The 21,318-nt window shown below is 37.1% G+C and overlaps 3 protein-coding genes across 3 annotated transcripts; 2 read left to right on the forward strand and 1 right to left on the reverse strand.

The window, feature by feature from the left end:
• The first annotated feature begins 5,566 nt into the window (after positions 1-5,566).
• Positions 5,567-8,725, forward strand: LOC128862914 (splicing factor 3B subunit 2). The gene is made up of 5 exons (XM_054101738.1): positions 5,567-5,685; positions 5,743-7,131; positions 7,197-7,961; positions 8,024-8,268; positions 8,330-8,725. Exons 1-5 carry the CDS (start codon positions 5,674-5,676, stop codon positions 8,697-8,699), a joined length of 2,781 nt encoding a protein of 926 aa, XP_053957713.1. The 5' UTR covers positions 5,567-5,673; the 3' UTR covers positions 8,700-8,725.
• Positions 8,726-9,067: 342 nt separating this feature from the next.
• On the reverse strand, positions 9,068-11,961 carry LOC128862915 (eEF1A lysine and N-terminal methyltransferase homolog). The gene is made up of 11 exons (XM_054101739.1): positions 11,766-11,961; positions 11,567-11,689; positions 11,273-11,509; positions 10,988-11,201; positions 10,802-10,931; positions 10,608-10,737; positions 10,329-10,509; positions 10,089-10,269; positions 9,844-10,033; positions 9,636-9,775; positions 9,068-9,575 (listed from the first exon to the last, which is right to left on the reverse strand). The coding sequence occupies exons 1-11, from the start codon at positions 11,855-11,857 to the stop codon at positions 9,166-9,168; spliced, it is 2,028 nt and encodes a 675-aa protein (XP_053957714.1). The 5' UTR covers positions 11,858-11,961; the 3' UTR covers positions 9,068-9,165.
• A 275-nt stretch (positions 11,962-12,236) lies between these two features.
• Positions 12,237-19,794, forward strand: LOC128863154 (protein brunelleschi). Its single transcript, XM_054102129.1, has 9 exons — positions 12,237-12,869; positions 12,939-13,766; positions 13,970-15,052; positions 15,124-15,677; positions 15,738-16,276; positions 18,377-18,570; positions 18,662-18,853; positions 18,939-19,146; positions 19,219-19,794. Exons 1-9 carry the CDS (start codon positions 12,677-12,679, stop codon positions 19,490-19,492), a joined length of 4,065 nt encoding a protein of 1,354 aa, XP_053958104.1. The 5' UTR covers positions 12,237-12,676; the 3' UTR covers positions 19,493-19,794.
• Positions 19,795-21,318: the final 1,524 nt, after the last annotated feature.

The following is a 21,318-nucleotide window of genomic DNA, read 5'->3' on the forward strand; positions in this document are numbered from 1 at the left end:
CGTATGCCCTTGTTCAAAAACTTTATTTTACTTGTTACTCCATGACAAATAAATATAACTTCATTTTTAATTTAGTTTTTAGTTAAAAGGCACGGCGAAAATGAACAAAAAGCAACGCAAAATAAAGAGTAATTGGCACGAGCACAGTCAACAGTTTTGCCATATCGATACATAAAAAACAGAAAAACTTACACTATTGATTTACTTTGAAAGAGACAAAGAAAGAAAGAAAGAGAAGGAAAGCATAAAAGGTGAACTACATAAAAGAGCAGTTTTCTTAATATCCATTACATTTGATTGCAATGTAAAATCTAGTAATGTAAAATTTTGTTAAAAATTATGAAGAATGTAATTATCTGACGACATGTAAATTATAATTTGTATTATCGCAAATATCTTTTACTCAAATTTTGTAAAATATCGTTATATCTAAATGATTGATGATTGATTGTATATTCTATATGAGTCAATAGTTATTTAGGCTAAATTGTTGTAACGACGAGTTGAGGTCAAAAATTGTTAATAATGTAAAAAGAATATTACACTTTTGGAAGTTGAAAAAAGCCAATCGCCTAGCTATTGTTATTTATAAGCATAAGCAAATGTATGTACATGCAATTATGTACCTGTATTGTATGTAAAGTTGTATGGAGTGCGCTGCAAATACTTGTACTATATTGAATATCTGAAGGCTGTTTAGACACGAATTCGAAAATACCCGCTGCACGAAGACTTATATAATTACAAGTATATAAGTATGCCTTTTTGAGCCCTTATGTATGTAAGTAGATATGAAGATGTACTGCGGGAGCGAAAATATAATTAAATTTTGAATTTTAAGCACTCCAAACCAAAATCTCAATATACTCAAGCATAACCTGAAAAACTGTTTTCTAATATCGATCACCGCTCGGGAAACTAAACATTTTTGAGAATTTTTTATGTTGTCAACTGTCAAGAATATGCTAGAAAAGTTTGACTAAAAATAACAGAACATACCTTAGCATTTTTGATGTTAAAATTGTCACTAAAAATAACTAAAGTGTTACGTCTTTATTTTATTTTATTATTATTATTATTTTTTAAATTAAATTAAATTAAAATGTGCTAAAACGATCTACGGCGTGGTATAGAAAAATAACTAAAGTGTTACGTAGACTTACTTATTTTATTTTTTTTTTTTTTTAATTAAACTAAAATGTTTTCAAAATATGTCACCGATCTGCGGCATGGTATAGAAATATAAATTTCTTCACCAGGTGTTTTATGAACTCTTAAAATGAAGATTGATTATATTTTCGCTCCACTCACATTTTTCTAGCTATTTTGGTTACCTTATTTGTTAATTACAATTTAACATTAAATTCAGTTTGCATAATTGCAAACTTTTCATACTATTCCTAAGTTCCTTTAATTCATTATTTCATTCAATCATAAAAAAATTGTTATAATATTTCATCGTAACTTAAATACTTCATCTATTTACTAGTTTTGTAAAATAAATTTCAATCTTATTTATAGGAAGTGTTATTTTTTAATGTAATTATTCTACAGACTTTATAAGAATTTTTAAAAATTTTGTGGGAAATTTCTTTTTATTTAATTTTTTTTGTTTGACTAAATCTATTGTTGAAACTTCTTAAATATTTTACACATATGTATGCACATATGTATATACACATAACCTATATATTTCTAGTTTGTAGTCGTATAAGTTCATTCATTTGCAAAAAATATTGCGTTTAATACATACATAAACATACTTATATAAAAAAGGGCAAAAGAGCGCTATGGCACTGTTTATGTATAGGATTTATTTATTTAAAGTAAAAGTTAGTATTTTAGGTAAAATAAAATATACACTGGAATACACGAAATTGCCACATTATTGTAAGAAAATAAAAAATTAATAAACAGTGAAATCTTGATTTATTTCATTTATTGAAAACACAGAATGTACATTAGGATCATATGTGTCATCCTGTTACTAGAGGTCTAGAAGAAATTCGCTCACAATTAGCACGAATTTTTTGAAAAGTCCACTTAATCCAAACTAAACTGCAATTTGACGACTACAGTCTCCTACCCTCACTATTTGGTCCCAACCAGCATTCTTTCAAGCTAGAGAGGAGCTAGAATTTTGTAAAAAACATACTAAAAAATTACGTCACCCAATCCTATCTTCGCCCACCTTCAATGATATTTTTTGCGTAAAATCAAGCATTAAAATCCTAAATTATATCCACCCCTTAGAGATTTCGACAAACTGAGCCTTCCTACCTTACAGCATGATGGGTAATGTATTTTATGAGAATAATACTGAGACAGTCTGCTACAACCCTTCCTCCTGTAATTGTACATATATCTAGCGGAATCTCAACTTAAAAACTTAACTGTCTTACCACCTTCGTAATACAGAGAGCGTCATCATCTAACTCATCTAACGGTAGGCCCATAAAACGTGCTATTTCAACAGGTTTGGTCCAAAGGAGGATTGGGTTAAACCCACTTGACGGCGGGTCTGGTATTCCACTATCCGACAGACTGGTATTGAAAACGGGCGAAATCGGTGGAACTTGCATATAACGGTAATTTTTTAAAAAGAAAAAAAGTATGTGAGCAAAGCAGATCACTTTGACAATCAAACCACCCAAACGAAAAAATCATCAGCTGGTCTAGTGATAACTTATATGAGTTCACCTTATGTAAAATCAAGACGAGCCTAGAAAAGGTGATAGCAGTAGTACAACATTAAAATTTAATACATTTTTTTCTGGAATTTTGGTGCAAGACATTCTTTTGAAAGTCAAAATTTCAATGAGAATGCAAACAAGCAAACGAAGCAACAGAAAAAACCACAGATCACTAGGACAAACCGTCGTAGCCGAATGAATTGCAGGTGAATGGTATACTTTGTCCCGTAAACAACCTTAACATTAACTTGTTCTCTAAATTTAGATAATGAACCAGGATAATAAATGAAAAATTAAAAAATTATGCGAACGGTTTAATATATAAAATGCGAAAGTCAACTTAAAAGGCTACAGACGACGGACATGTCCGCCAACATATTCGCTGAACTTTGCCACCGACGGCGAGCGGCTCATACGTGATTTTGTGTTGATAGCGTAAAGGGAGATAGCAAAAACGCGGAAGATGCGATTGCAATGTTTGTTATTTATGCCTGTTTAAAAAGAAAAAGGGAAAGAGACCAAAAACGAAAGGCAAATCGCAGAAAAGTATGATAAATAATTGAATAATAGAAGAAAGATACCATGTAAATCTATTAAATTGTCTTGAATTGTCGGATTCTAGAAATAATAAACTTTTTTACATATTGAAGTGGAAACTTATAGCTGCATTCTCCAATCGGTTATCCGCTACGTTAAGATTCCTTACGAGGACGTGAAATTCTTGACAAATATTTCACCCAGTCCCTCGGTTTGATAATAGTTGAAACATGTTCAGCAATTATTTCTGCATTAAAGTCATTTAAACCAGCTCCGGTTTTTCGATTTTTTTAATTTAGGTATATTTTAATTTTATACTTCCATAATGCTAACTCGTGTTTAGGCACTCAATTAACGGCACTATTGATTTCTGGCTCAAACTCATTTTTTTCTGCACTCCATCCGGTTCCTTGCGTGTCACATGCCCTGCCCATCTAATCTCTTGAGACGTTATACATCGTCTCTTTGTATCAGATTCTTATGCTGAAAACAGTGAACACCGTAAACGCAATCCCGACTCAGCTGTTTCGATCAAACTAATGAGAACCCCATGTAAACGAAAAGTTCCTGCGTTCCGTATCGTAGTACCGTAGATTTTATTTCAGGATTGTTAAAAAAATCCCGTAATACCGACCCAGCTGATTGCTCTCTCACCACACAGTGCTGCCAAGCAGTACATTTCGAAATCATTTACAAAATAAACTTAGAAAAATGATAATTTTTGTTAAAATAGCTTAAAAATACTGTTGAATAATGTTAATTATAGATAAATGAACCATTTGCATTTGTTGGTTTTTGGCTTTGGTTTATTAAACAATGAAAAATTGTAACTAATAACGCGGAGGTGTGAAAAAGTGTGTAAGCAAAAATATCAATCGCAACATTGTGTAGATACAATCAAACATATACACACACAAACCGATGTATTGTGTAAATATGTAATTAAAAGAACGTAGTTGTTCTCGGGGGTGAGTTTTTGTGCACGGTAAGGGACTACGGTAAGGGATTCCGTGCGGTCTTCACTGTTTTCAGCATTAAACTCGTAATTACGTACTTCGCCGTACAAAATTTTGAGAACAGATTATCTTGTAAGAAATTCAGTCTCATTTACTCTCCGAATTACGAGCACAACGTTGACTTCCCTAATTTTTATCGGATGTTTATTGAAATTTCCAGTCAAACAAAAGTGGAAAAGTAAAGAAATACAAAGGAAAAAAGGGAAAAATCATTAAATAATGACCATAAAAAATAATTTTATAATGAAAACAATACAAGAAATTGATAAAAAAAGTATTATCTCGAGTGGGTTGTAAAATACCTTAAGAATGACGGCAGAGATCTAATTGCTAGAACAACGGCTGTAAAATTTCGAAAAGTATGCGAAGAAATTATTATTCCCATTTCTCTATCAATGTCTTATGACCGGCATGCCTCCATTTTATGGTACTTTTTTCATTGCTGGAAAATGGAAAGGAATAAACTAATACAATATTCCCTATATAATAAAATATCTTAGTTATAACTTACTTTTTTCCACTACAAGAAGGATAGCTTTCAAAATGAATTACGAATTCAAAGAAGAAATGCGTGTTGTGTAACTTATAATACGTTCACATATAAGATGATCTACTTTTGCGTGCTTACATAAATACAAAATTTCTCTCCCAAAATCTGAGATTATAAAATAATCCTAAATAAAACCATACTTTTTGACATACAACTCTGTGTTTTCTGTTTTATCGATCATTATTTTTCCAAATTTCAAGAAAAACGTTAAAGTAAAAACTAAATAAAAGGGATGCCGGCAAAGAAAACAGGTTTGTAGACACAATTCTAATAAAATGTTTCTTAGGTGTTATTAACTATACATTCATATAATAGAAATAGCGTCCATAAACTCCTTGTCCTCTTATTACTTTTTATAAAATGTAATATCGAATTTCGAATGCGTATTTTCATCACTGCCATAATTACATCAGTAAACGTCGTTTACGGATTTCCTATAACTGTGTATTGCAGCAGCCCGTTGCGCAATTAAATTAGCTGCACCTTCTTCTTGTCTTTTCTTCATATTGTGAATTATATGATAATTAAAGAAACCAAAATATTCCACCAAAGCGATTTCTATGAAGAAAAAACTCTTAAAGCAGTATTCACAGCTGATTGTCAATTTTGCAGATTATCTGCCATGCCATATGTGAAAGGTTAGATTAATTTTGTAGATTTATTGCTAATTAACGTATATGTAAACGTAGGTTTAGCTTAAATATAATTTTTCAACAGATTATTTGGGTACTCTGTAGTCGATAACAATTTTCAGCCAAGTAAATGGCCGCACTTCAATTTGACGTCGACTTTATCATCTTTTGTCACTAAAAACTTGAAGGGAAATTAATTCGCTGTATTTCTTAAATTTTGTCAAAAGAAATAATTTTTTTCGGAAATGGGTGATCAGGTATGTATTTGCAATTCAGTTAGTCAAATAATATAAATTTCGATGTCAATTGTGTAGCCTCCACAAATGTCTATGCCACCTGGTCCTATGTCGGGGGGCCCGCCACCATTGCTAGGTATGCGGCCGCCACCAGGTTTATTGCCCGGACCTCCGGTACCACCAATGTTTCCTCCCGGTCTCAATATTAATCCGCATCAACAAATGCCGCCACCACCACAACAAATGCAGCCCCCGCCACAACAATTGCCTCCACCACCCCAACAAATGAACCCTCAACAGATGGCACCACAACAAATGAACCCTCAACAGATGGCACCACAACAAATGAACCCCCAACAAATGCCACCACTCACAACAATGCCGCCTCAGAGGCTACCGCCGCCACATCAACAAATACCTCCACCACATCAACAAATACCTCCACCACAACAATGGAATCACGGACCACCACCACCGAGAGTTGAGGTACCTAACGTTGATCAAGTTTCGCGTCCCATGCCACTCATGTCAATGCCGGTAGAAAAGCCAATACCCGGTAACGACTCCAATGGGACTGGAACTTCTGCTTCCGCGGATGGTGCTGGAGATGGAGCTGTATCTGGAGAAAATTCTGATAGCGAAGATAAGAACAAGAAGCCCGCCGAAGTGGTGCTTCCAAAAGCTTTGGAAGATGTTTTAGCGCTGAAAGATCAACGCGCAGCAGAATTCCATATAAATGCTGAAGATTTTACTTCAAACGACATGAATAATGTTGGCATTGAAGCTGTTGGAGGTGGTGTTATTGGGACCGACTATGGCGATGCAGGCGAAGATTCTGATGATGAAGGCGACTCTCAAATGAATGGTAGTTTAGCGGCAAAAGGCGTCAAGCAAAGTCGTGCAGAAAAAAATAAAAAGAAGAAGCGAAGAAAGAAGCAAAATCGTAAGTTGAGACAGCAACGAGAGCAAGAACGGACCAATGGAACCGGTGGTGACATGGAAAATGAACCCCCAACCGGAGGTGATAGTAAAGCAGATGACGAAGATATAAATGATGAATCAAATAAAGCAGCAAAAAGTTCAGATGATGAAGAAGAGGAGAAGCATGCAAAGGATAAACAGAAAGGCAAAAATAAAACTAGCAAGGAAAGTAAGAGCAAAAAGAATAAGAGCAAGGATAAAGAGAAAGAGAAAAAAATAGAAAAGGAGAACTCTGCTGACAGTAAAGGAAAATCTTTAGAGGCCGTTGAGGAAGATGTAACCATAGAATATGTGCCGGAGCGTATTACTATCGCTGACTTGGCACCAATGTATCGGCAATTTTACCGCGTTTTCGAAATATTCAAATTAGAGAATAAACCCAAAGCGGTTGAAAAAGATAAAAAAGCTACTGAAACCGAAGGCGCAGCCGTGCAAAAGAAGCCAATTGATAAAATGCAAGATGATGACGACGATGACGAAAATGAGGTACTGTATAAAAAAGTTGCAAGCTAACATTTCTCTTAGTTGTAATTGCTTATTTTGTATTTTAGGAAACAAAAGAAGACAAAGAAAAACTATCAAAGCGTAAACTCAAAAAACTTACACGCCTTAGTGTCGCCGAACTGAAGCAATTGGTCTCACGCCCTGACGTTGTGGAAATGCACGACGTCACTGCCCGTGATCCAAAATTACTTGTTCAATTGAAAGCCTATCGCAATACTGTACAAGTGCCACGGCACTGGTGTTTCAAGCGCAAATATTTGCAAGGTAAGCGGGGTATTGAGAAACCACCGTTTGACTTACCGGCCTTCATTAAGAAGACCGGCATTATGGAAATGCGCGAATCTCTGCAGGAAAAGGACGATGCCAAATCACTAAAATCCAAAATGCGCGAGCGTGTTCGTCCGAAAATGGGAAAAATCGATATAGATTATCAGAAGTTACACGATGCATTTTTCAAGTGGCAAACAAAGCCACGCATGACTATACACGGCGATCTGTACTACGAAGGCAAAGAATATGAGACACGTTTGAAAGAGAAGAAGCCGGGTGATTTGTCCGAAGAGTTGCGCATAGCACTTGGTATGCCAGTGGGACCTAATTCACATAAGATTCCACCACCATGGTTAATTGCGCAACAGCGTTATGGACCACCGCCATCGTATCCGAATCTAAAAATACCCGGATTAAATGCCCCGATACCAGAGGGTACGTCATTTGGCTATCACGCCGGCGGTTGGGGCAAACCACCTGTAGATGAAAATGGCAAACCGTTGTATGGCGACGTATTTGGAACCAATATAATGGATTTGGACGTAAGTCATTTAAGCAAATAATTGGTAGATGTCTCTATTTGTTTTCATTGTAACATTCGTAGAGTGGCATTGACGAAGGCGATATTGAACGCAATCAATGGGGTGAACTCGAGTCTGAGTCTGAGGAGTCGTCCGAAGAAGAGGAGGAGGATGGCGAAGATCTTGGTAATCAACCGGACGATAGTGGACTTGTTACTCCAGCAGAAGGATTGGTAACACCATCTGGCCTAACAAGTGTGCCCGCCGGCATGGAGACGCCTGAAACGATTGAGTTGCGCAAAAAGAAAATTGAAGCCGAAATGGAAGAGTAAATAATATTTGTAAACAAGTCATACTTTTTAAACTTTAAATTTTCTTTCTCATTGCAGCAACGACACTCCCGTCTTATATCAAGTACTGCCCGAAAAGCGCACCGATCGCGTTGGTGCTTCTATGATGGGATCCACACACGTCTACGACATTAGTGGCGTAAGTAAGCCAGCAGCGCGTGCTGCTGTTACGGTTGATCGTGAAGGTACCGTCGAATTGGCTTTGGATCCGTCTGAATTGGACTTGGACAATGAAGCCATGGCACAACGCTATGAACAACAAATGCGGGAGCAACAAAGCCATCTGCAGAAAGAAGATCTCTCAGATATGTTAGCGGAGCACGTAGCACGTCAAAAGTCGAAACGTAAACGGCAGCAAGCCGACACGACAAGCAAGACAACCAAGAAATATAAGGAGTTTAAATTTTGAATTTTTGCTAGCAATAATTTGCATAACAGTAAATATCTGTCAATGGCATTTGTATTTGGCACTTAAAACACAATAAACACGGTATTACAAATCGTAGCAAATAAAAATGTAGAAGAAAAAATTTAAAATGTCTCAAATCATGCGCTGGATTCTTCAGAAGGGTGGCGGGGGAAAATGTAAATCAAGCCGAAGCAGCAGCTACTTCATATATAAAATATTCGCATACATCCGTTATTAGGTGTTGCGCAGAGCTACGCATATTCTTCTCTTCGCTTTGTTTTAACGGTTTAGGTTTGAGTGGTTTATAATTTCACTTAAATGGAGGCTCCAAATTTTTCTTATACTTGCAAATAACTCAACAGTAGTAATTCATATTAGCTGAATTCGAAAACTGTATCAAATTTCAGCTTCAATATTCACTTTAGTCATCAATAGGTAAACGATTAGTGAAGAGGTACAATTTCTTTTAAATATTTAATTCATTTATAAACTCCGTGACTTCCAACATATCATCCTTTTGTAACTTCTGCTCTTTCACCGAGTTATTCAAACGTCTCGCTGCCGCTCCCAAATCTTTCTTCCACTCTGCTATGCTTTTGTACTTTTCACTATTCGAACAATAAATAACTTCATTAATGTCCTCATCCAATTTATAACTGCAAACAGCTTTGAAGGCAGCGCGCAGTTGTTGTAAGGATTCATCTCGAAGCGCTTCGTCGCGACACACCAAATTCAATACAAATAGACCTTTGTCCCCAATAATATATTTGATGTTGTCGAGTACGACCGGTTCAAGAAAGCTTTTGGGCGGACAACTCATGCCGAGTGAAAGATCTTTGCTGTCAACGTCAAATAGCACTGCGTTGAATTTTATTTCTATGTATATAACAAATATGTTAAGACCCGTTACACATGTCATGCCAATGGTATTATTACCTTCTTTTTTGCAAACATCTAAAAACGACAAGCCATCATCGATAACTACATGAAAGTGTTTATCCTGCTTTAATTCGAAATACTGCTCAGCCACCTCCAGCATAATAGGGTCTATTTCCACAGCAGTAAGGCGTATATCGCTAGAAGTTTAAAATAAAATATATTTTATAACAGCTGCCATTTTAAATTAGAAAAATGGCGAACTTACGGCAAAGCGGAGTGCAGAAAACTGCAAAGGCCACCTCCACCCAAACCCACCACTACCACGTCCTTAAACTCATTGGCGTTGGTTTTTGGACCAGTTGCTAAATGTACACCAGCGGACATGTATAGATGATGCTGACAGGCCAAATAACCGAAATCAATTTTTTTACGTTCCTTTTTACCCTTTAATTTAACTAAAAAATAATAGTTAATCAATATATAATCTTCTTTATCAATTTTTTAACATACTCGTTTTCACTAAGGCTTCCGATTGTACTACAAATTGATTATTCAGGAAGATCAAACGTCGGAACACTTTTCCTTCGTTTCCTTCCACTTCTTCAATGCGAAATTCGCCGGATATTTTTGATAGGCCGCTTACCAAAGTTTCACGCTTGCCAACATCGGCGCCCAATGAAAGGAAAGGTATCTAGAAAAAACAAACTTTGGCTTGCATTTGTGCGTTTTACTTGAATAGTTATAGTCCACCTGTTCTGTTAATCCCATAGGAGCAAGACACTTTATGCTGTCCCCCAATTCGCATTTAACACTATCCAAAGATAAATATTGCTGGTCACGATGAAGCGTCACTACAGCCAGACGTTGGAATTTCGCTGAATTTTGTAACTTCTTACGTCCCTGAGTTGTGGCAAAAAGCCATTCGATTTCTCTGAAAAAAAAATTATATAATTCTGTTTATGCAAGCTTTCTAACCAAAGAGGACAAATTATAAACATTTTCTATACAAAAATAGCCAGATAAGCTCACCTGCCCTGTGGTACTATAAACGCCGCAAATTTACCCAATCCTCTTGCTGGTGCTTGATCCAATATGTGTACTGTGTAGCGAGGAATGGATTCGCCCGGTTGGCATAAGTCCATCACAACCTCGTTGTGACCTTATACAAAAAAATTTAATTTCATTTCATTTAGTCAATTAAACTTAGTTCTACTCGTATTAACCTGAAATATTTGTACGCGCAAGACCATTGCAAATCAACGCTGCTTTTTGCACGGTAACTACTGCATTTATAAGCTCCTCAGCGGTTTGTACACGTTGCATTTTGTCTTTACCCAAACTAAACTCTAGAATCTAAAAAATATATATTAGCAGTAAAATATGTGCAACTTTCTTTAGAAAAAGCTCACTGGCATTGGTAATGCTTTAAATTTGGTAGCAACAACAATGAAAACTGGCATTGTCACAACATCTGGATTATCAGCATTCTTTTCCTGATTCGCTCGGTCAGCATCGGCACAATGTACCACGCGCAACATGAAACCATTACGGGGAAAGTAATTTAAAATATAACTCAAAATGTGTTCTTGTAAAAGTGTTATGCATAAGTAACGTCCACCATTGCTAGAAAAAGTAAAACATTTCGAATTTAACATATTTATTAATGCTCAATGTGATTTATGTGTTATATCTACCGCATTGTACGCTTAATTTCATTGAAATAGCGCTCCACTGTTGCATGTACCTCGGCTGTATCATCGACAAAAAGCGCATCCAAGGTGCCTTTATCTAGTGCTACTGAGAAGTACTCATCATCAAATGTCATTTGTGTGGCATCCATTTGCAAGAATTTCATACTTGCGCGCTTACGCTCATTCAATTCCAACATTTTTCGTATCGCCACCGTTGATATATCGATGTTTGTGATATTTCTAAAAAATAAGAGACAATTGGAATCCATTGTTTACAATGCCGTTCGATGTACTTACCTATAACCTGAGTCGTACATATCCATGCTGAGTTGAGAATTACCGCAACCAAGCATTAGTATTTGGTCGGTGTTTTTTACATATTTGTGTATATGCTCGCATAATTCCAAGTACTCGCCATACCTAAATATGGGATATTGAAAAAAGTATTAGGATTAATGTAACAAATAGCGGCGAAATGCAACTCATGTAAACCGACCATTCAAAGGACTTCTCTCCGCGCTTTGTAAAGAACGAATTCCAGTATTCCGGCTGCGCGAACTCTTCATGTGATTTAGGCAATAAATTCATAGCGAAATTGCTAAAATTATAAAATTTGAAATTGTTTATTTCAGGTCGCACAAAAAAATATCAAAAACTTAGATAGACAAATGTGACCAAACAGCTGTTTCTAGAGCTGTGAGCAAACCGATAACATGCCGAGTAAACGCAGGGTGAGATAGTGTATAGATATAAGAAGTTAATGTATTGCCCGGATTATAATTTCTCAGTTTATTTAATACACTGCGTTCATTTGAAAATATGTAATGAATAATTATTTATATTTAATTTTTAAATATAGCTAATGAGTGAGTATAATCGTACCGTCTACTTGATCAGTTATAAAGTTCTCAGTTTTAGCACGCCCTGTGTTTGCTGGCCGAACGAACTATCAAATTGAAGAAAGAAACGAATTCACATACAACAAATATTTGACGTTGATTGGCAGCGTATAAAAAATACTGATTATCTTAATAAATAATAGTTTCATTTAAATTTAACAATTTTATCAACGATTAATAGCATTCCCATAAAAATTTGTACAATTTGTTTATTTAAGAGAAAAGTTTATGGCAAAAACTGACGTATACCACGAAAACATTACTTTGTCCAAGTGAAAGTGTTGGGGCGTAGGTGCATGTGTGCGTTTTATGGAAGAAGCACTTTGCTCAAGTGAAAACTGGCAACCATTCATTTTGTAAACTCTTCGCGAATTTAGAAGAAATTTTATTGGGGTTGAACATCGGATTCAACAGTTACTTTAAATTCCTACATAATTCATATATCACTATCCTGCCGCCCATACAAATGATTTCGGTATCGCATAGAACTCCAAGTAACAAAGGATAAATGCGTGCGAATGTCGGACTGATGTTGTCGCATGGGGCCAGCGAAACCATTATGTCGCGACCTGACTACGAGCAAAATGCGCTACATCATGGTTGTTTATTGGTGCTGCTGCGAGGCGTAGGGCCATCCAAACCACGTTCGCTACAGAAAGCGTTTGATAAGGTTCGCCGCGTCAGCAATGTGAAAATAAATGGTAACCTATTGCCATTATCAAAATGAATATTTGAAATTTGAATAATTTGTTTTTTTTTTTATATTTTAGATTCCTCAGGTATTACTCGTGACATTTGGGTACGCTACATACACGACCATCCAGTAGAAAATAATGATTGGGGTGATTTTCAAACTCATCGTCGTCTAATCGGGTTGATAACTATTGGCAAATTCGACAGTCAAACGGAGTTAAATGAGCTTTGTAGGCAGCATGAATCTCTGAAAGTGCGCTACAGTGGAACACTATATGACTCGCGTGCAATATTCTTTGGTCCATCACCAGCAAACGATGCTGATAAAGTAAATTCGGCTGGCGGCGACCAGCACAGCGAAGATTCTTCTTCTCCGCGATTAAGTGATAACGTCAATGTAAATTGTAATGTTGTTACAAAACCTTATCGCCGACTGCAAGATGAATTTACTACACCCTCTAATTTTAAGGCTCAAGCATTTTTCTACCGAGAACAGGATTCTTGTAGCGATTTGGAGTCGCATATAGCTGAGTTCATACATTCGCTGTTTTGGGTATTGGAATCGAAACGTTTGGATAGATCACGCGAAAAGGTAGAAAAAGTTAGTTTACTGCTTGCACCTATCGAGAAACGCGACTTTGTCGGACTCGATATGGATTCGCGCAGTAATCGGAAACGCTGTGTTGGACGAGTCACGAAAAATTTGGCCGATTTATCGCTTCAAGCAGGACTCGTTGAAGATGCATTAGGGTTATACCATAGTGCTTGCGAAACTTTGCGTGCCATAGGCGATTCATTGTGGGTGGGAGCATCCGAAGAAGGTTTATGTTCAGCGTCAGCAATACTCTTATATCCACATTTGCGTGAAAATGAAACGCTTCATCGAAACTCGTCACTGCAAGATGGTAAGTTATCGAATTTTTATAAAGTTTTATTTATTTATTAAAGTCAAACAAATGACCAAAGGTTATTTTTACAATTATTGACTTTAAAAATAGCCTACTAGAACAGAATAGACAATAAAATAAAAATTATAATTATAGTTAGTAGTAAAGAATTTGAAGTTGTAGAAGCTTTGGGTATTTCAAATAATATTTTTATATCTTAGGGTCATCGCCCTTGCGTAGCACACCGGAAAAGTGGCGGGCTAGTGATATGACAGTAAAAGTACATTCGCTCGAGCAACAGCACAATTCCCACACTGACGTTCATGCCGTCACCCCGACAGTGCAAATGGCATCCGCATCTTCATCCTGCTCTTCGGTATCTTCCATATTAACGAACTCATCGCCATCCGGTACGCCGACATCATCCTCTTCTACATCAACTATATCGGCAGCACAGCATGGTGCGCGTAGTACGGAATTACCTGGCAACATACTAAAACCAGATGAACTCCATGGCTACTATAGACGTGCAATTATTAATTACAGTAAATACCGTCATGCAGCTGTAATAGAGACGGAGGCAGCGTTGAAAGCGGCACGCATTTGCATAGAACAGAATCGACCTCTAGATGTCGCCATGTTTTTGCAAAACATACTCTATTTAAATGTGAGCTTAAGTGAGCCAGAGCGTGTGAAACGTTTCGAGGTGATTACAGAGCTGTATCATCAAATCGGCTATCGACGCAAGGCAGCCTTCTTTCAACGCCTAGCAGCACTCAAATATGTACAGCAAGGCAATCCGAATCCCGATTGGTCGCAGACATACCGCTTAATGTTGGAGAGTTTTTCTGGTTACCTACTTTCGCTAGACCCAATGGAGGTGATCGATAATGCTGCAGGGTGGCCTGCGCTGCAAATAGATTTATTGCAAGGTGTGATAGCAGCGGCCCGTCGTTTAGGGCATTCGGCGCTAGCTACGCGCCATATGACTTTCTTGCTGCAGACACAATGGGCGCATATGTCACCGACGGAGCAAAGTGAAATGTCTGTGCAATTACAAAACTTAAGTGCGCAGTGTGAAGGCTCACCAGTGCCTTTAGTGCTAGAAAATGGCACTGTTATACCGCCAGCCAATCTGACAGATTTGCCGTATTGCATTGATTTGGTGGTGCGAGATTTGCCGGCACATTTGCGGCCGCAGCGAATAAAAATCGCCAAGGCGGACAGTGGACCTTTCCTATTCACACCGATACACCTAAATTCGATGGATAGGCGGGAAAAGAAACGCGAGAAGCATAAAATTGGTAAACGCAAAAGTTAACTTTGCATATTTTTTTATTTATTATTAGTATTAATATATTTAATACGTTTGCAGGGTTTTTCTGGGTACAAAACAATTTAAGCGAAGTAGCGTTACGACTACGTAATCCACTACCATTCGAGTTGACTGTTAGCGATATGCGTTTATTGACCAATGGTATCGTCTTTGAATCGTTGCCACAAACTGTGATTCTACAACCGCACGTGCCAACTACTGTCACCCTACATGGCACACCCATCGAGGTCGGCCAGTTGGAGATTCAGGGTTATAGCACGCATGCGCTTGGAGTCAAGTCGAATTGTCGTTTGAAAAACATGCGTGGTCGCAAATTTCCGCCCAACTACTTAGTGGATGTGATACCGGCTCTACCACGGATTTCTGTCAAGACTTCATTACCACAAACAGCTACATTCAGTCAACTGGCTAGCTCAGACATTGTCATTACGTCCGCCAGCTTAACGTTATATAACGGTGAGTCGTCGTCTTGCATTATAAACATCACAAATGAGAGTCCACTGCCAGTGGAACACTTAGAGATAAGCATCAATTCGAACGTAGAGCAAGAAGTACAGAAGAAAATCTTCAGAATTGATGAGAAAGAATTGCAAGTGAGTATTGGTTTTCGTAATAAAAAGGCTCAATTTGGTAATTTGTACTTTTTTCTTTAGTCAAAACTCCCCATTCAACCTAATAGCTCAATTGACTTCACGGCACATATTTATGGCGAAGCCGACTTCGTTTGTCCCATAGTGAGTCAGCGCGCCGCATCGGTGCATTCTAGTAGTACAGTAACGGCTGCATTGCAAGCAGATTATCCCGGTGCTACGATTGGTGGTGGCCCACATTCTTTACAGTATTCTAATCTATCATCGGGTCACGCCAGTTTGCCTTCGCGCGTTAGTTCACCTAACCAACAACAATCGTCACACAACCGACGCCATGATCCAAATAATCTAAGCTTTCGATCATCAACATCAGGTGGCACCAATACCGGTGGAACGCCATCATTAGCAGCGCTTAGTTTGCCAGTGGCTGGTTCACAAGGTACTCAGGGCTATGGTCAACATGTTGAAGCACAGTTTCGAATAAAATATTCAGGCGGCGAGGGTATGCAGGAAGGCTATTGTCGTCAATGTGCAATATCGTTTAATCTGGAATTGTTGCCAAGTGCACAGATAACGAGCTGGGATGTACTACCAGCTGAAATGTAAGTGATTTTTAAGAATATATTAGGGGCAAATACAAAATATTTCTCCTTCTAAATATTTTTGAATACTATTTTTAACGATTTTTTTGAGTTCAGAATACACTTTTTACATAGGTGGCCTAAACTAATTAATCAATGCCAATGTATACCTTATTTTTTCTTCCACGAATTTTTAATTAAATTATATTTTAATAGAGGTTTTTTATAAGTCATATTAGAAGTTGAGCATATGCATCTGAAATTGGAAAAGCGCCTCCTTTCTTGTTGTTGTTGTTTTAACAGCATAGTTAGCCCTGTCAGTGTAGGTATATCATCTGTCGTCTTCGTCTAGCTCATCTAGGGGTAGGCCCAGGAAACATGCTGTTTCGACGGGTTGGGTCCAGAGGGAGAGGGGGGTTAGATGAGTCTGATTAAGGGGGCATGTGAAGAGGTGGTTAGTGTCGTGCGGGGTACCTTCACATGCCGGACATGTGTTTGGTATGTCGGGGTCAATTCTGGATAAGTAGGAGTTTAACCTGCTACAATATCCAGAACGTAATTGTGCCAATGTTACACGAGTCTCACGCCTCCTTTCTCTTAGTTACTGGGTGGAAAGGAATCTTTAATTCAATCTGCAGAAGATTTAGACTACACAATGAACTATAAAGGAAGCCAAAGATTTCTTTTCGAAACATGGCAGTATGCAGTAACAGATGTTGGCCTACAAATATCCCTCATGCAACGTGGCTTGTGACTGTTTTCGGATCGAAGAACTCGAATCCAACTTGTGATAAATTAATATGAAGGCAGCCAATAAATTTGCCAAGAGTTGGCTTTTAACGTTAAAAATGAAGCTCGGCTTCTGAAAGAGGAATTGAAACAGATTTGCAGCTCAATCCCCCTCTCAACATAGGGTCGCGTTTGAGTAATAAAATCATTATTCCTGCGTATTAACCTATTCTTTCGAGCTTAAAAAAACATTTGGTGCTATAAGAAATGCGACACTGCAGCAGAAAACTGTGAGATGAATTATCTTGGATTGAGAATGAGGAGAGATCGGAAGAAGATGAGCTTGATATACAGGAAAAGAGTGCGAAACCTTTCTCGCAAACTTCGATATTTTAAAGCCGAGTTGATTTCCGAAGAATAACTTGCGGCTTATATAAATATATAAACATAATTGGCGCTTACACCCGTTTTGGGTGTTTGGCCTAGCTCCTCCTCTTATTTGTGGCGTTGCATCTTGATATTTTTCTATAAATGAAGGAACCTACTGTTTTAAGCCGACTCCAAACGGCAGATATTTTTTATGAGGTGCTTTTCCAAAGCAGAAATACTATCGCAGGCTTGCCATTGCCTGCCGAGGGGCGACGGCTATTAGAAAAACATTTTTCTTCATTTTAGTAATTCAAGGAGATTCGTACCTACGTACTCCGAATGGTAGTCACGCACCAACCCATTTTTCGATTTAGAATCTGATAATCGAAGTATATTTAAATTATGGATGGAGTAGACCTGCTCGTTGCTGAATAGCAAAAGTTGCGAATGTCCATAAAAAAGGTAAAGGCTATCACGAAGTACGCATAGCAATAACGCGATTAAAACTGTCCAAGCGACCAGATTACATCCCCATAGCAGCCTGTTCTATGTTACCGGAATGACTCTGGTTTTTCCCGACCAGGGGTTGTCGCCCCAGCAAAGTAACCCGGACTTTCAAGTCTTGACATTAAACAAAAATATAATCAAATTAAAACTCGAAGAGGGTTTAGAAATTTGGTACCGGTAGACCATGGTTTTAACTCGAGGGCAGGTATTCTACACTGAACATATTTGTATTTACATACATACATATGTGCATACGTATGCTTATGTACATATATGGCGATTGCGTTAGATTGCTCCAAACAACCGTTAAATGAAAAAAATTAGAATATTCTTGCGCAGAAGTGCCATCGGCTATAAAAATAAAAAAATTAAAAAATATATGCAGATGTCAGTATCGTCCTAACTGATAATTAAGTACAAACCAGCCCGCTTTGTAATACCATTATTTTCATACCCATAAAAAGTTCCCACCTTCATTAAATGTACAGTAACGCCGCAATTACATTTCTTTTTTAGTCCCTCGCAATTCTATTTGGTGCTGGATGTATCCAATTTGACTGCTCAAGAAATGTCGCTTAACTACACCAACAACAAGAGCATACTGATCGAGGCCAAAGAGAGTTGCCGTGTACCGATACCAGTCGATCGTTGTTCGCTAGAACAAGTGGTAGCGGCGCGTGAAGCGGAATATGCTGAAAATATGGAAAAAGGTATTAAAATGTGTCTGCATTGGCTGAATTGTAATATACATAGATATATATATATGTAACTGAGCGAATATCTTGTGTATATATTCTCCAGACCTATGTTACCGCACACAACTACTTTCATTTAGCGACAGTATTAGTAAACTATGCTCGGAACACATAGCAGAACGTGTAAAAATTAGTTGGCTGCTCACGGGTACTGATATACAGGGTATAGCGTCATTGCACGGTATCGTACTGACATCTGCTATGATTGATTTAACAACCGTATCGCCCCTTCAATGGAGTAAGAGTTATTTAAAGAAAAAAAAATCGAACATTTGCTAAATATTTTTTTCATTTTTTTTTTTTTAATTTATTTTATATTTTAGTTGTCTCCTTCCAAAATACACCCGTCCAGCCGCAATCGGAAATTGTATGCGCCGCTGGCCAAAGCGCCGTGCTCAATGTAAGCGTTTGCAATCAGTCAGCACAACCGTTGCGCAATCTCGTGCTCACCATCAAGTTCTATCAGGACTACTTGAATGGCATGGAAAATTACAATTTGGATACGCGCGTTGCAATATCCGGGCCTAATAGGTAATATAAAAATACACCTATATATTTTTACGCGTGCATACGTATAAACATTTTTGCCCTTCTCACATACAGAGTTTCCATACCGCTTCTTCAGAAACACGCACAAATTCAACACGAATGCACGGTGATCTTCTTTACGCCCGGTCGCTTTAAGGCAAGTATACAGTGCTGTTCTAAGCCCCAACCTCCAGCAGTGCAGCCAGCTGGCGTTCAAACGCTTGATAGTGCTGCTGCACCAGCTTTGCAAATTAATGAAATTGTTGGCAGCACGGCAAGCTATCATGAACAACAAGAGCATGTGTGGAAATTTATACCGCCCATTGAGGTTACCGTAATTGAGCAATAATGCGAAATATGCATGGTTATAAGTTATCTTGTAAGCGCAGGCAAGAAAAAGGTTTGCATAGGTTCTGTACAACGCTTTGCTGCGGCGTGGTTGGCTAGTGTTGCGCATTGGTGCTTTGGAACAGCTTTCACATTTCTACGCAAACACCAATTGAATCAGTACTATTTCGACGTTCGATTAATTAAATTGCGCTTACATTTGATATGGATTAATTTTTTGAAGTGTATTTAGTCCAATATATGTAGATGCAGTTTTTTATTAGTTCGAGTAGCTGATAGAAATAAATGTGCTGTACGATTAGACGATGGCGGGGATATTTGTTAACTTTTGGGATATTTGAGGATTTTAAAAATACTGCTCGTTTTTCCATGTTTTTGCCATATAGAAATACAGCAAAAAGAGCAATTAAAATATAACCTTTATCAGCCTCTATTTTAAAAACATCCAAATATGATTTTTCTAATAACGAATTAAACATGTTTTAGCTGAAATTTCAGACTTGGAAAAAATTATTAATTTAAAATCTGTTAATCGTCCAATAATATACTGAACTAATAATCGAAAAACTGCGTAGCTCGTTTATATGAAGAAAAACTCTCCAGCATAAGTGGTTTACAGAGCAAACAAAAACAAAATTATAAATATACAAATATTGAAACCATGAAGGTCGTAAATAATCGAAACTTATGTATCTAAACAAAGTAGTTATGTTACTATAAAAAATGATTTGTTATTTTTTTACCAAATAATGCACATAAATTCATCTGTGATATGCTGATATCTGCAGCCTCATTCCAGACGGGTTTAATGTGCTCGTGTTACTGAAAAAAAACTATAAAAAAATATTACCGCTTACTATAATTTCGTTCTTTTTTTTGCGTTATTACATCGCTATCTTTATGTACGCTTGTACTCGAAATTCATAAATATATATATGTATATGCATCTGTTGCTGTGAAAAGTATAAGCAAATTCTAAAAGCAATTGTTACTACAGGCATAAAAGTTTATGAAAGCAACTAGAAAACGTAAATAAATAGAAAATTAACTGCAAAGTTTTACAAGCAAACAAGTAATTTGTATGTGTGTTTACGCTTAATACATAAAGTATAACTAGTTGCAAAATAAATAAAATGAAACTATTATTTAGTAAATATTGCATTAATCAAATAAACACCTACAAACAAAATCGACTGATGTAATTTTGCTGATATTCAGTAATTTATAACAGTCGTTAAGTCATCAGATTTGAAATTTTATGCTAGAGTTAATTTTTGTTACACACTAGAAGTTCACCAAATTTAGTGGTGGAAACCAATAGAGGCAATCAGCTGATAGGAAGCATGGTGAAAAGATTTTTAGAGGTGTACGTAGCAGGCCGCTATTCGTCTCTGTGAATTTGACAGAATTAGTTAATGGGTCATCTATGGTTGATGGGTTGACGTCACTTGGGTCACCAAGTGGCTTCTTTATGAAAAAACTGAGATTGTGTTAGTGATATTCGCATGGGAAAATATCAATAGTCACACCATCGATGGTTTTCGCAATTCCTGGAATTACTATCGTAATAGTATCGTTGTTATCAGACTATTAATCGATTAGTAATTTTCCGAAAAACTATCGATAGTATCGAAAAATTGGCCAAATGAAAAGTATGTTATAAAAGTTTGTTTTAAATTTTATTCTATTCGGTGTAAATATTTTTAACTCAAATACATACTCCATATATTCAGACTTTGCAAAAATGAATTGTATTCATGTTAAACGCTAACAAAAAATTGTTTGCGAAATGTTTGCTGTGCAAACAAATTAATTAAATTTTTTAAC

This window comes from Anastrepha ludens, chromosome 5 (genome assembly GCF_028408465.1).
Source record: "Anastrepha ludens isolate Willacy chromosome 5, idAnaLude1.1, whole genome shotgun sequence".
In the NCBI taxonomy this organism is placed as follows: Eukaryota; Metazoa; Arthropoda; class Insecta; order Diptera; family Tephritidae; genus Anastrepha; species Anastrepha ludens.